The 13,682-nt window shown below is 37.0% G+C and overlaps 1 protein-coding gene across 4 annotated transcripts in view; it reads left to right on the top strand.

Moving 5' to 3' along the window:
- Positions 1-13,037, top strand: part of kif21b (kinesin family member 21B) — a 182,575-nt gene extending 169,538 nt beyond the window's left edge. For all 4 annotated transcript variants that reach the window (XM_060845457.1, XM_060845455.1, XM_060845456.1 and 1 more), the window contains 2 exons: positions 2,936-3,135; positions 9,203-13,037. In XM_060845457.1, coding sequence (XP_060701440.1) covers positions 2,936-3,135; positions 9,203-9,299 — 297 coding nt within the window. In that variant the 3' untranslated portion in view covers positions 9,300-13,037. The remainder of the gene's footprint in view (positions 1-2,935; positions 3,136-9,202) is intronic.
- The last annotated feature ends 645 nt before the right edge of the window (positions 13,038-13,682 follow it).

The following is a 13,682-nucleotide window of genomic DNA, read 5'->3' as shown; positions in this document are numbered from 1 at the left end:
ATCATTAATGGAATCTGTAATTTAATAAAATGTTCCAGCATGATAATTCAGCCAATACCTATTTAATAAAGTTGAGTCCTGTGCCCATTTCATAACATACATATTAATTTAATATGCACATCCAAGTATGAGCAAAGATTTTGAAAGTTATTATTGGATCACATGTGTTAAAAAATGAGTTATTTGTGGTGTGTGGGTGTTGGCGGTTAACTCAGTGTTTGTTGCTTATCACTAATATCCCTGAGTGGGTGGGTGAGCCACCTCCGAGGTCAAGTTTAAAGTCAACCAGATTGCTGTGATACTGGAATCATTTACAGGGGAGGCAATGGTCTAATGGTATTATCACTGGACTATTTAGTCAGAGACCCAGGTAATGCTGTGGGGGACTGGGTTCAAAGCCAGAGTAGAATTCAATAAAATATCTGGAGGTAGTAGTCTAAATATGACCATGAATCCATTGTCAATTGTCAGGCAAAACCTAAATGGTTCTCTAATGTCCTTTAGGGAAGGAAGCTGACATCTTTACCTGGTCTGACCTACATGTGACTCCAGACCCACAGCAATATGGTTAACTCGTAACTGCCCCCTGACCAACTAATGATGAACAATAAATGCTGGCCTAGCCTGCAATGCTCTTACCCTGTTAATGAATTAGATAGCAGTCAGATGAGATTTGCTTCATTAGTGGACATTAGTGAGCCAGATAGGGTTTTCAAAACAATCAGTTTTATGGTCACTATTTTTGAGGCGAGCTTTCAATTTCAGATTTTATTAACTAAAATTCCAGCAGCTGTAGTAATAGTATATGAACCAGTGTCCCAGAGCATTAGCCTGGGCCTCTGGATTACTGCTATCTAACAAAGAATTGGAGTGAGAGGATCTAAAACACAAAGATGGGACAGGGAAATTGAGTTAATATTTCTGTGGAGAAAAACAGAGTTAATGTTTCGAGTCTGGTGACCCTTCAGAACTGATAGCTAGGAAGAGGTGGTATTTATGTTGATGGGGAGGGGAGGTTGGGTGGTCGGTGGTAGGGCGAAGGGGATCTTGGTGGAAGATGTGAGTGGATAGGTGAAAGGGAGCCAGAGAGAACAGGGAAAATGTTAAGTGGACAAAGGTTTAGAGCTAGTAAGCCAGGGAAGGAAAGAAGTTGATGAGGGAAAATGGGTGCTATGAGTGAGTAAAATTGGGTTGGCTGCACTGAAAGCACCCATGTCATGATAGGAACTGAGGTGTAGATGTGAGTAATGGAATAAACTTGATATTGAGTCCTAAAGGCTGTCATGTCATCAAGCAGAAGATGAGGTGTTGCTCTTCCAACTTTGGATTACTAGTTCAGTGCATTTCCATTATGCCACCATTTCCCCATCTAGTAGGCAGACTTGCTACAAAGCATGACCCTATCATTAAAGCTTTTACTGAGCTTTAACTCAGAGTTGCATTGTGTAATCTTGTTAAAATTACACTGGAGATGGAAGCAATTGTGGGTCCAAACAAGGCAATCGTTTATTCTCACATCCCAAGAGACTAGTTTCCCAGTAATTAATTTGAGTCGCATATTTGTATATTTTCCAGTTATATTGGTTACATCAACATCCTGATCATCTCCAAGTTACAAAATGTATATGGTAATTATAATTTTACACTCTTCTGTGCATTTCTCCAACTTTGCACATTATGAAGCTAATTAGACCTGTCCTTTGTTCTGTTTTTCAAGTCCTAGGTAGTGTGTCCTCCAGAACAGTGGAGTTTTTAAACAATTGCCCAATGCCACCTCTCCATGTTAGTCATCTCATTCCCAGGATCAATGATCCTTTTCAAACTGAAACAGAAATTGCTGACAAATCTCAGCATGTCCTGTATATCTGTGTTAGCATTTCAAGTCCGGTTGCTCTTCATCAGAACTGTTAGCAGCTGGGAAACACTGTTGGAGACCTGTGGTTGCGGTTGGGAGTGAGGTAGGTGAGTGCATAGATGGAGATACACTTCAGGGAGAGCAAGAGAGAGATATGAAAGGGGCAAATAAACAAGGGTATTATTAATTGCAGGCCAGGACAGAAGTGAAGCTGAATAAGTGATAATAAGAGTTGAGGGTAGCAGAGAATGGTGAAAACTAATCGGGATGTGATAATAGGCCTGAGAGTGGGTGAAAATGGGTTGGTTGTGCGAAAAGCAACCCATGTCAAAAAGGACTGGCTGTGAGAGTTGTTTAAAAAAAAGAGAAGGACAGAATCAGGTTCTTTCGCTATTGAACTCGATATTGAGCCCAGCATATTAGTACAAAGGATAAGGCCAAAGTATTCACAACTGTCTTTGGCCAGAAGTGTTGAGTGGATGATCCATCTTGGCCTCCTTCAGTGGTTCCCAGTATCACTGCTGCTAAGCTTCAACCAATTTGATTCACTCCATGTGTTACAGGGGTGGCACGGTGGCTCAGTGGTTAGCAATCGGCCCAGTTTCGATTCTAGCCTTGTACGACTGTCTGTATGGAGTTTGCGCATTCTTCCCAGGCCTGCGTGGGTTTCCTTCGGGTGCTCCAGTTTCCTCCCACAGTACAAAGATTTGCATGTTAGGTGGATTAGCCATGCTAAATTCCCCCATAATGTCCAGGGATATGGAGGTCAGGTGGGTTAGCTATGGTAAACGTGGGTTATGGGATTAGTGTGTAGGGATGTTTGTGAGGGTCTGTCGGATGCGTTTCTGAGGGTTATGCAGACTCAATGGGCCAAATAACCTTTGTTTGTACTGTAGAGATTCTATATTTTCAATTATAGTTTAATCTTAACAAGTGGCAATTCAAGAATGATGTATCTATTTAAAGATTTATTTGCATTGTTATTATCAGAGTTTCTGGAGCAATATGTTAATTTCTGTGCTCGATGTTTTGTTATGTTTTCATACTAGTCTTTAATATATGTATTTTAATTTCAATTAGCAAATACCTAATGCTCACAAGGATTGGGTATGTGCTCTGGCATTTGTACCTGGTCGTGATTTGTTGCTAAGTGGTTGCCGAGGAGGAATGCTTAAAGTTTGGAACATAGACAACTTTACACCACTGGGAGAGATCAGAGGCCATGACAGCCCCATTAATGCCATCTGCACAAACTCCAGCAGGATTTTCACTGCTTCGAGGTATGTCGTGAACAATCATGCTGGTTTATGAGAGTCAATTCAGTGACCCTGCCAAGAAAGGTCATTGTTGTTCAAAGAGAGAAAATTCTGCTGCAGATTTTCAGAAGCAAAAGAACCTTGGTTCTGATGATTGGTGCACTTCACCTTGTTAAAATGTTTTTTTAAGGTATAGGATCAAAGAGATACAGTGGCAGACATTTAATGATTTTTTTGACTACATGGGATGAATTCCAAATGGAAAGTAAAATACCACAGGAAAGAAATAATGATTTGGAAATGCTGGTGTTGGACTGAGGTGTACAAAGTTAAAAATCACACAACACTAGGTTGTAGTCCAACAGGTTTATTTGGAAGCACTAGCTTTCAGAACGCTGCTCATTCATCAGGTGTAACCACCTGATGAAACAGCAGCGCCCTGAAAGCTACTGCTTCCAAATAAGCCTGTTGGACTACAACCTAGTGTTGTGTGATTTTTAACTTTGTACAGGAAAGAAGCTCAGCCCAAGGTTAACCAGAAATGTAAAAAATAGTATGAAACATGAAGAAAAAGCTCACAATTGTACAAAGATGGCTGGCAGTTTAGATTGCTGATTAAAATATTAAAAAAAACACAAATAATGATAAAAGTAAGGAAAAATTAGAGTACTGGGAAAAAAGCTAGTCTGAAAAATAAACACAGTAAGAGTCTTGTATAGATGTACAGGGAATTGGTAAGATCACATTCTGGATACTCTGTATAGCATTGATATCCTTGAATCTTTCTTTGGTAAATGATACAGGATGGACTGTTTCAGGATTCCTGAAATTTCTTGGATCAAGAATACTTGCTCCTTTTGATTTTCATTTAAATGTTGAGGCATTAGACTACAAAGAACTCCATTGACAGAAAAGAGAGGAATATTAACAATATATGTGTTTTAAAAGTTTCCCAATTGATGCATTTAATATATTGTACTGCACTGAAAAACTGTAATTGTATTTTTTAGTATTCAGCATAGAAGTGCAGGTATGAAAACATAAAGTGGCTTTAAATAAAGCTTAAAAGTAAATGGACCATTCAGATTAGTTTTTTAGAAAATTCCTTTTGCTATTTTGAAAAAAAATTCACGAGAGCTTATACACTGTGAAGCTAAAAGGAAGAACATGTCAACAGTGTGCTTGGAGAGTAGCTTAAATGCTGGGAATTAAAATATTTAGTATAAGACAGAATTTCTAACAGGATCAAAGCGCTGCCAGCAAATAAATCACCAGGGGAGATTATTTCTTTCTAATCCAGAAAGTTAATGTCTCATTCTTCTCTGAAGATGGATGCTTTAATTAAAATGGTATTAACATTGTGACCAAATTATTTTACAAGTCTTAAATTATAATACTAGCTTCATGACATCATTTAATTTGATTGTTGAAAATAAACTTCATATTTATTTAATTGTGTCTCCACCTAGGCTAAGCAAATGTTTGGTACTATTGCTAAATGCCTAGGAAAGGCCAGTCTAATTTCATGACATAGCACTACTTCCCCTTGTGAAAATTTGATTTCAATCAAAATCTAGATGATACGAAGGAGAAATCTTTATTTGCAGGTCCTTTGGTGGGCATCAATAGATTCTGGGGTCTCTCTTCCCTCTCACATCTTCCAACTTGTATTATATTCCTTTATCTCTCTTTTCTCTTTCCTTCCTGCTACAGCGATTGCCGGGTGAAGCTATGGAATTATGTTGCAGGCCTCACTCCTTGCTTACCTCGACGTGTCCTTGCCATTAAGAGTCGTGCCAGTAGTATACCTTAATCTCCTGATTTCTGCTCTGCTCCATACTTGATTCTTCTTTGCTGCTCATTGGTATGATGATTTGTCTTTTAAGCCTTTCTGAATTAAAGTGAAAGCCATAAATTTCACCGTTGTGAACATTAAGTCCAGAAGATGATTCTATGTATTTTTAATTCCCCTAATCCAATAGTAACGAAATTGGTTATTCTGGAGCAGTTTCTTTTGTCAAGTTCAAATATTTACAATCTTTTCAAAGTGTTTTTGCCCTTTTATGATAAGAAGTGCTAACCATCATTTTACAAAATAAATTATATCATGTTTGTCGAGTTCTGCTGCTAGAATACTGAGCTCCCACTCAAGTGGACTCAAACACAGGGGTAAATTATACCAGCCCTTCTGCCAATCATAAATGCAAGGCGAAATCTCTCTTTGAATTTTCCTGCCATGCTGGCAAATCTGTCCAATTTCAAATCATTTTACAGTAATATGTGTAATTTGTCAAAGTACTTGAAATGAAGTTTGAGTCATATATATGCATGTCACCTTCAAATAGGAAAGTTGAAATTTTAGATAGGATGCAGTTTTCCTCCTTCTACAATATTCTTTTCATGTTTTTTTTTAATCATTTGAGATGTGGGAATAATATTAACATCTAGCACATTTAATTTAATACATTCATTTCATTCCCTGTATGTTTTTTTTTAATCAATGCATCTTCTTGAATTATTTCCTACTTGAATTCACACAAATCTTGGAGCTTTGAATCGTTGAACAGAATTTGTGAAGGCATGTGTTACCTGAAACAATAATGTACATTTAGTCTGTTATGAAATTAGAAGGTAGCACAAAGTTCAAGTTTAAATGAACCCTGGGGGGTTCATATGGCACACGTCTCACCTTTAAATTCCAATAAACCATGTTCTGATTTATCTAGGAAGATACATATATAGTAGTAACTAAGGAAAAATGTTTCCTCGAGGAATCATAACAATATCGTAAATCAACTTCTTACTTTGAAATAATTCAAGCATGTGCAGCTTTTCAGTTGATTCTGCCAGTGACCTTTGGGTGAAGTGGTTTTAACCTGCACTTAATTTTGAAAAAAAAATGTAGCTGATGAGACCACAGTAAAGAGATGAGATATTTGTTTTAAATTTTGCTTTCAATTGAGTAAACCTAGCTTGTCAGTGATGGTTCTACCATCAGAAAGTGATATAAATGATAGTTAGGAAAGTTTCACAGCCGTGGAGAGGAGGACAACATTTTAATAGGCAACTGTTATGACAGATGAGAATTTGCTGTAAGCATGTAATTAAATTCAGTCAAATAAACCTAATCACAGGTTTTTCTTGGGAGATATAAAAAGGGAGGATAAAATATATTTCTGACAAGCACCAAAGTGATATGAATTGTTTGTGATAAGTTTGAAACAGTCTAATAGTGTCTCACTAAAGTTATTTGTGAATGAAATGATTTGACATTCTGTCACTACAATCTCTTGATACCATCCAGAACTGTGCTGAGAGAATCATAAAAAAGTGTATTGCCTTGAAAGCCAGGCTATCTGACTTGAAAATGTCTCATTGATGGTCTATATTAGGACAGCCAGAAAATGTCTTAGCTATGGGAAAGGACAGCGTGCAATTCAGAGTAAGACTAGTTAATGGGAGAAAAGCCAGTTTTGGCGCAATGAGGACTGATTAGTTGCAGGTAACTTGGAATTAAAGTTTGGTCAAAGCTGATAACAAACAGTGAGTTGCTTATATACAGCAGATGATTCAGACATAGTTCAAGTCCTTTCCTGCAGAGGAGAAACATGAAGAATCCAGGGCACGAACTCTTGGGATACTGAAAGCCAGTGAGAGGAAGAGGGAAAGGATATATATGATAGACGTTGGATGGATAATTCAGGTTGAATGTAGAGAACACAAAAGGGAAGTAAAAAAGAAAATGAAAGAGTGAGAAGAGAATTGCAACCAATATAAAAAGGAATCAAAAATATTTATAGGCTTATGAATGATAAAAATATAGTGAGGTGTGTGGTCAGTTAGGAATGAAAAAGAGGATCCACACATAGGTGCACAGCGTGGCTGAATTACCAAATTAGTACTTTACATTTGTCATTGCCAAGGAAGAAGATGATAGTGAGAAGAGAGATCAGAAAGATACTGGATGGGCTAAAAACTGATAAAAGGGCTATTCAACAGGCTACCTGTACTTAGGTCGATAATTCATTAGGCCCTAGAAGGGAATACTTAAAGGATGCTGAGCAAAATAAAGAAAGAAATTGTGGAACACTGACAATAATCTTCGAATCTCCCGGACGACTGGATAAATGCAAACAAAGGAATAGAAATAAACCCAGCAACTATAGGTCAATAAGTTGAATCTTTAATGGTGCTGAGCTTTTGGACAAAATTAACAGTCAATGCATCATTTAGATTGAGAATTGCGAAAGGCAGTTCATATGTAACTAACTTGATTGAGTTTTTTTGATGTTATCAAGAGATTTTATGAGGGGATTGCAATTGTTGGTGGTCAGCAGGGACTTCCAAAAATGGGTTTGATTGTGTTCCACGTTACCAGCTTGCAAATAAAGTTGAAGCCCAGTGACAGCATGGATACAAAGATAGCTGAGTGACAGGAAAGAAAGTGAATTGTGAACAATTATTCTTAAACTGAAATAAAGTATTCAGTGAAATTCTTCAGGGTCTCGATTAGGACCACCATGGCTTGGGTGTACAAGACGAATTTTCAAATTTGCAGATGACAGAACCTTTGAAATATTGTGATTAGGATAGTTCAATATGACACGATGTAGACAGGTAAGTGGATTGGGCAATTATCTCATAGATTAAATTCAATACTAAGAAATGTGAAGTAGGAGGGGTGAAGAGATGGAATATTCATTAAATCCAAAGTCAGTACTGGTGCAAAGTGACCTATGACTGGAAAGTTGGCAGGTGGCACAAAATAAGGGCATTCTGCCCACAAGCCAACAGCCTGTCCCTACTTCAGTTGTAAGAGCAGAATTGAGGCTCCAAAATGGCTGTTAATACCTGCTTAAGGGCTGCATCCTGCCCCTATTCCAATTAATGGACAGTGAGAGAGTTCTGTGCCCAATATGTAGGCCAACAGGTTTGCTCTTACAGGCTTTGGTTGGTCAAAGGGGGTTAGGTAATAGTTTCCACTTTTCAAATCCCTTGTGCCAATATGAGGCACCCTATTGCAGTTTATCCCTTTTCCTCTTCTACCCCTCCTGCCTCATCCTTTCCTGCCTGGCAAAGATCCAGGAGTTAGCTGTTGCACACGGTCCAATGCTGAATGCATCCTGTATGTCCTCAGTATAGTATTGGCAGTGACCACCATTCCTGCTTGGTATTGCTGGCCTCCAGTAGGCATCAGGCAACCCTATAAAGCAGGATGTCTGACTGAACAGGAACAGAAGTCTTGCCTCAAAACAGTTAAATTCATATCAGCATGCTCATACTTATCATTTATTCTGGGCTAAAGGAAAACCTCAATTAAATCCAGCCCTTGGGGGGTACGAGTGCATAATTTATTGAAGGTCACAAGGTAATTTGAGAAAGGGGACAAAAATTCAGATGCAGCTCTGTGCTTCATCATGAGAGACAAAGAGTACAAAAGCAAGGAAGTTATTACGGATGTTTATAAAATGCTGTTTTTGCCCCAAACTGAAGAATTGGATTCAAATTCTGAGCACTACACTTAAGATGGTGAAGATTTTAGACAGGATTCGGAGAAAAAAAATTACAAGAATAGTGCCACAGTGAGGCACTTAAATTACATAAATAGGAGAAACTAGTGTTGGTGGTCTCAGACAAGAGAAGATAGTGAGGTTATTGGATAGGGGAGTTCAAACTCTTGAGGCATCAGAGTCTATTCTCATTTGCAGAAGACCAAGAACTATTGAACACCAATTTAAGGTGATGCCTAAGAGAGTGGGATTCAGAAGAGAATAGGATAAACATGTGAAGGGAAAAAATGCAGCTCTACTCAGAAGAAGCAAAGGATTGGAACTGGCTGAGTTACTAGTGCAGGAGCCAGAACAGACATGACAAGTCTAATTACCTCCTTTGGCACTGTAATTATTTTATGATTCTATGGCTTTCAAGCCTGTTTTCTTCATGTTTATAATGCCACAAGGTGGAAAATTGAAATTTTTTTTCTAACAACATTTTTTGATAATGCAATAATACTTCATTACAGAACCAGAGATAGGATTTATGATAGTTATTTATCAAAATGTATTTTCTTAACGTGTATTATTTCTTTCAGTGACTGCACGGTAAAAACATGGAGCTCAAAAGGTTTAACAAATGGGCATACGTTGGACATTAGAGACATTAATCAGGAATTGTCTGACAGCATCTAACTGTATTTAATTCACCAAGTTATATTTAAAGAAGAATAATGGTGGATTGGAATGAAATGAAAATCATGCTTTCAAGGTTTTCTGAGTAGAGGAAGAAAAGCGTATTTTGCCATTGTGACCTGATGTACTGCAAGCAATAATTCACAAGTATCTTATTCCAAATGTAATTCTCAACAGCACTAACTGTGATGTTCATGTAACAAAACAAAATTGAGCTGCACTCTAGCTTGGTAAGTCAGGCAAAAGCATGTATGTTTGAGTGGAAGTTTTTCGTTCTCACATTATTATCTGCAGTTTACATCTCATTGTAAGCTATTATCAGTCCCCATATTTCCATCCTTGATCTTACTCTACAATTCTCTTTTATCTTCATTTATACTGTTGAGCTAGATGGAGGAAAACTTCTGTCAAAGAGTAATTAATATACTATATTGAGCTTTGGATGTACATGTCCTTTGGGCAAACAGTTTATTCTTTGTCAAATATCCTGAAAAACCTTGTCCTTGACTCCACCAATTTTGACAGTAATATTACAATGAATTGGTGAAAAATTTCAGAGGAACACAATAACTTAAAGTTTACATGGTATGTCATCTTGTGCTGGTGTTAATTAAATATTGCAGCTCATCACTGTGATCCCTTACAGGCATTAGTATTGAGTCTAAAGACCGGTCTGCTCATGATATATATGTATACTGGAAAAGCAGGTCAACAGAATAGTCTTTTTAATCCAAATAATGAATAATCAAACAGAACATTATGGTTCAATGAAATATTTCATAAAATTGCACAAATCATGAAGTAACACTTATCTGTCACTTTCTCTGAAACCTGAAAGGTGCAAAATTTGAGTTCTTAATTACATCTGGGAACACATCTGTAATCAAACATCTGTTACTGGCATTACATTAATGAGTGGGATAGATAAGGAAAAACCCCTCCACTGTAATATCTATCTCCGTAAGAAGTAAACATAGTTTTCACTGTGCTTGGTGCTGCTATTTCTGTTAGATACATGTGAATGTTACACGAGAAATCAATGCACCCGAACACATTGAATGCCTTCAATCACCATTGCCTTTGGCAGGTTGTGTGATGCCAGTGGAATTGAGTTCCCTGGATTGAACTTAAGCATACCAGTGCACTTAGTAACAAGCTTTCATCCTCATTAAGAGCATTATCAGTATTCAAATTATTTCCATGAAGGTTTACCTCAAGACGATGCCAATAGAGATTTCATGTCTAGTTCCTATGAGTTTGACCGTGCTTTCCAGATACATTGATATAGCACTGACATGAATCTCCAGCCTTCAAACGTTTGGATTTGTGGGGACGACATTGATCAGGATAAATTGAATAGTCCTGCAATGATTGCAAGTGTAGCAACTATTACACTTTTCTAATCATCTACACTTTTTTCATCATCTTCAGTTCTGTCTTTATTCACTTGTTCTTTCCATACAAGTCCATATGGTCACACTAACCAAACTGAGCAAAGCTTGCAAGCAGCAGTTCAGATTGCATATTTTTGAGAACTTTGGAGGCTGATGTTAGTTATTTACTAGTCAAACTCAGGCTCTGGTCCTTATGACTTCCTCTAATAGATTCAAACTTTGTCCAAAACCATTAATTCTATGATGGAGTGTTGGCATACCCTTGCTGCTGAATGCTCTTAAAGGTGCTTGTTCAATTTTGGCTTTTTCAAAGATCACAACTCACAGGAATTCTGACTTTTCCTACCTCCAGTGGTTCTAAGGAAACAACTCAGCTCTTGACTCTCCCTTTAATCCCTATGGGAAATTATCAATGTTAACATTATCAATGTTGCAGTAATTATTTATCTGAGCAGCTTCTTTGAGCAGTATGTGATAGATGCAGAATAAAGGCACAATTTGTAACTACCTGTCCCATTTGAGGGAAAAATTTAAGGTTTCATTCAAAAGCTGTGGATAAGTAAAATCAACACTTTTATTTTTTTCTCTGTATCCCATGAATCGATATAGCTTATGCAGTTGTAGCAAAGTTTATTCATTTTTTCTTAGAAATAATGGACTAGATTTTACATGCCCCAATCTTCCTATCTCCTCCTAAGTTCCATAATATGCTGGATAGCTAAGTGCCAAAATCGACTACCATCTGCCATATTTAAATAAATATCTATATTAATGAGCCTGTTGACTTGAATAATACTGAGCCCATGCCAGAATACAACTGAAGAAAATTTGGTGAGAATGCGCATGCTATTTCAAAGGCCTACATCAACAAAAAGAGAAAGGTATTGGGGATGCGCTTCATTTGGAGTTTACTAAAACCTGATCCTCATCTGGCTGCCTGATCCCAGGATGCTCTCTCCACCAATAATATGGTCACACTGAATTGCCCTGAAGACATATGTATGCTAGGTGGGTTAGCCTAAGTAAGTGCAAGGTTATGGAGATAAGATGTGTGCTGGCTCTGGATGGGATGCTCTTTGGAGAGTCAGTGCAGACTCAGTGGACTGAATGACCTGTTACTGCACTGTAGGAATATCCTGGGATTTAGCTTCTTGGGCAGCCATTAATTTCCTCCTGTTCATTCCAATACTTGTGGCAATGCCCACTACACATCTCTGGTGCTGCCAGGAGGGGCTGACAGCTCCTAGGTGGGGAAAGGGCCATTCTTCCAAGTGAGGGAGCACTGTCCCAATATTGAAAAATTATGGCTTACTAACACCAAGCCAGCTTCCAGCAAATTTTCTTCCAAAAAGTGAATTGTCATCTCACTGGGTAAAATCCATCCCAAAATCTCTTTTTATTTTGCCTTGTAGGCTTCAGGGAACTATTTTACATTATGTCTTGTGATGGACAAATCTTTCTTTTGCTGTTTCTTATATAATGAATTGATTTTAAGCATCATATAACAGAATGGAACATATATGTGAAACTTGCTTGCCACAATTCATGAGACATGGCAATAAGTATCCTCTCTGAGACCTTAAACATTTTAGGAGCAACTGAAATTTTTGGTGACAGCAATGTTGCTTTGTTAGACAGAACTATGTGTAAATTATTTAATGTTTGCAATTGTAGGTATTCTGTAATTCTCTTTGATCAGGGCACTGTAATATTATTTAGTCTGCTGTACTGAGCCATTTAAAAAGAATTGGCCACTGAAATATGTTTGACTTGAATATGTTTTGTGTGTCATTTGGTTTTGATTAGAATTCACTAGGTTTAGAAGTCAGGTTTAGAAATTACCTGTAAATTAAAAGGTAGTGTAATGCTTTGGCACATTTAATGTTTTGCAATGAGAAGACACATAATATTTTACTGTAATACAGCAATGTATGTATTTAGCAAAACAAATTCAAAATGGGGCCAATAATAGAAGTAAAACATGCCCAGATATAATTTCTTGCTGATTTAGTACAAATAGGTATTTGTTCCATTCCTCTGAACTCTTCTGGTGTTCTTTAAGTAACATGTGAAGTGTTTCATCACACCACTTGAATTGCAATTAAGATTATGACAGCTCAGTAATATTTTAAGGGGAGGGGAAGGTCAATAAACTGACTTGGACAAACAATATTTGGCAAACCAATGTTGTAAATGTAGATGCTGTAATTTGGATATTTGTTGTATATCTCACATGACAGTTTATTTTGCAAGCTTAAAATGTCTTTCACTGTTCTTGGCAAGACAGTTCATAAGAACTGAGTTCAAAGTTTTATAAAATTATCTTTCTGACATGTCATTTGAGAAAATGTGAGCTGTATCTCCAACAGGATTCAAATGGTTTCAATATAATTTTTGGTATTTGATCATACTTTGTGCTCAAGGTGTAAGAAAATGTAATTGTTTTAATTGTACTGGAAATGATTCAGATACCTTGGAATGAAATGTTGTAAACCGTGTTTCTGAAGTTTTCACTTTGTGGATATACTTTACAGCTGTCAAGTCTCTAATTTCTGTGGGAAATTTTGATTTTAAGAGTCTGCCATTGGCTCTCTTTTTTTTTGGTTTTCTGAATTGTTTTCTGAACTTTCCACGTAATCCAGTGGAAATGTATTTTTTTTTAAAATGTTATATTCCCATGGAACAGAATTTGAGGCAAATGTCCTGTCAGTTTTGACAAGTTGTTCACTTTGCAGACAAGAAGGGTTTATTCTCAATTTTAATATAGTTAGTAATGTTTAGCACAATTGTAAACAGTGTTAATCTTAAAACTACTGTAAATAGAATAAGTGCCTTTATTATTCTACTGTTTTGCTTGTACATTTCTGTAAAAAGATTTCATGTTATGTCAAACCTATTAAAAATGGTAGATGTATAAATTTTTACAAATGTAAAATAATATTTATAATGCATAATTGGTGAATGTAAATACTGTTGTCAACTGAAATAA

This window comes from Hemiscyllium ocellatum, chromosome 26 (assembly GCF_020745735.1).
Source record: "Hemiscyllium ocellatum isolate sHemOce1 chromosome 26, sHemOce1.pat.X.cur, whole genome shotgun sequence".
NCBI lineage: Eukaryota > Metazoa > Chordata > Chondrichthyes > Orectolobiformes > Hemiscylliidae > Hemiscyllium > Hemiscyllium ocellatum.
Note: the sequence above shows the minus strand (reverse complement) of the source record. Positions and strands in the feature narration are given on the sequence as shown.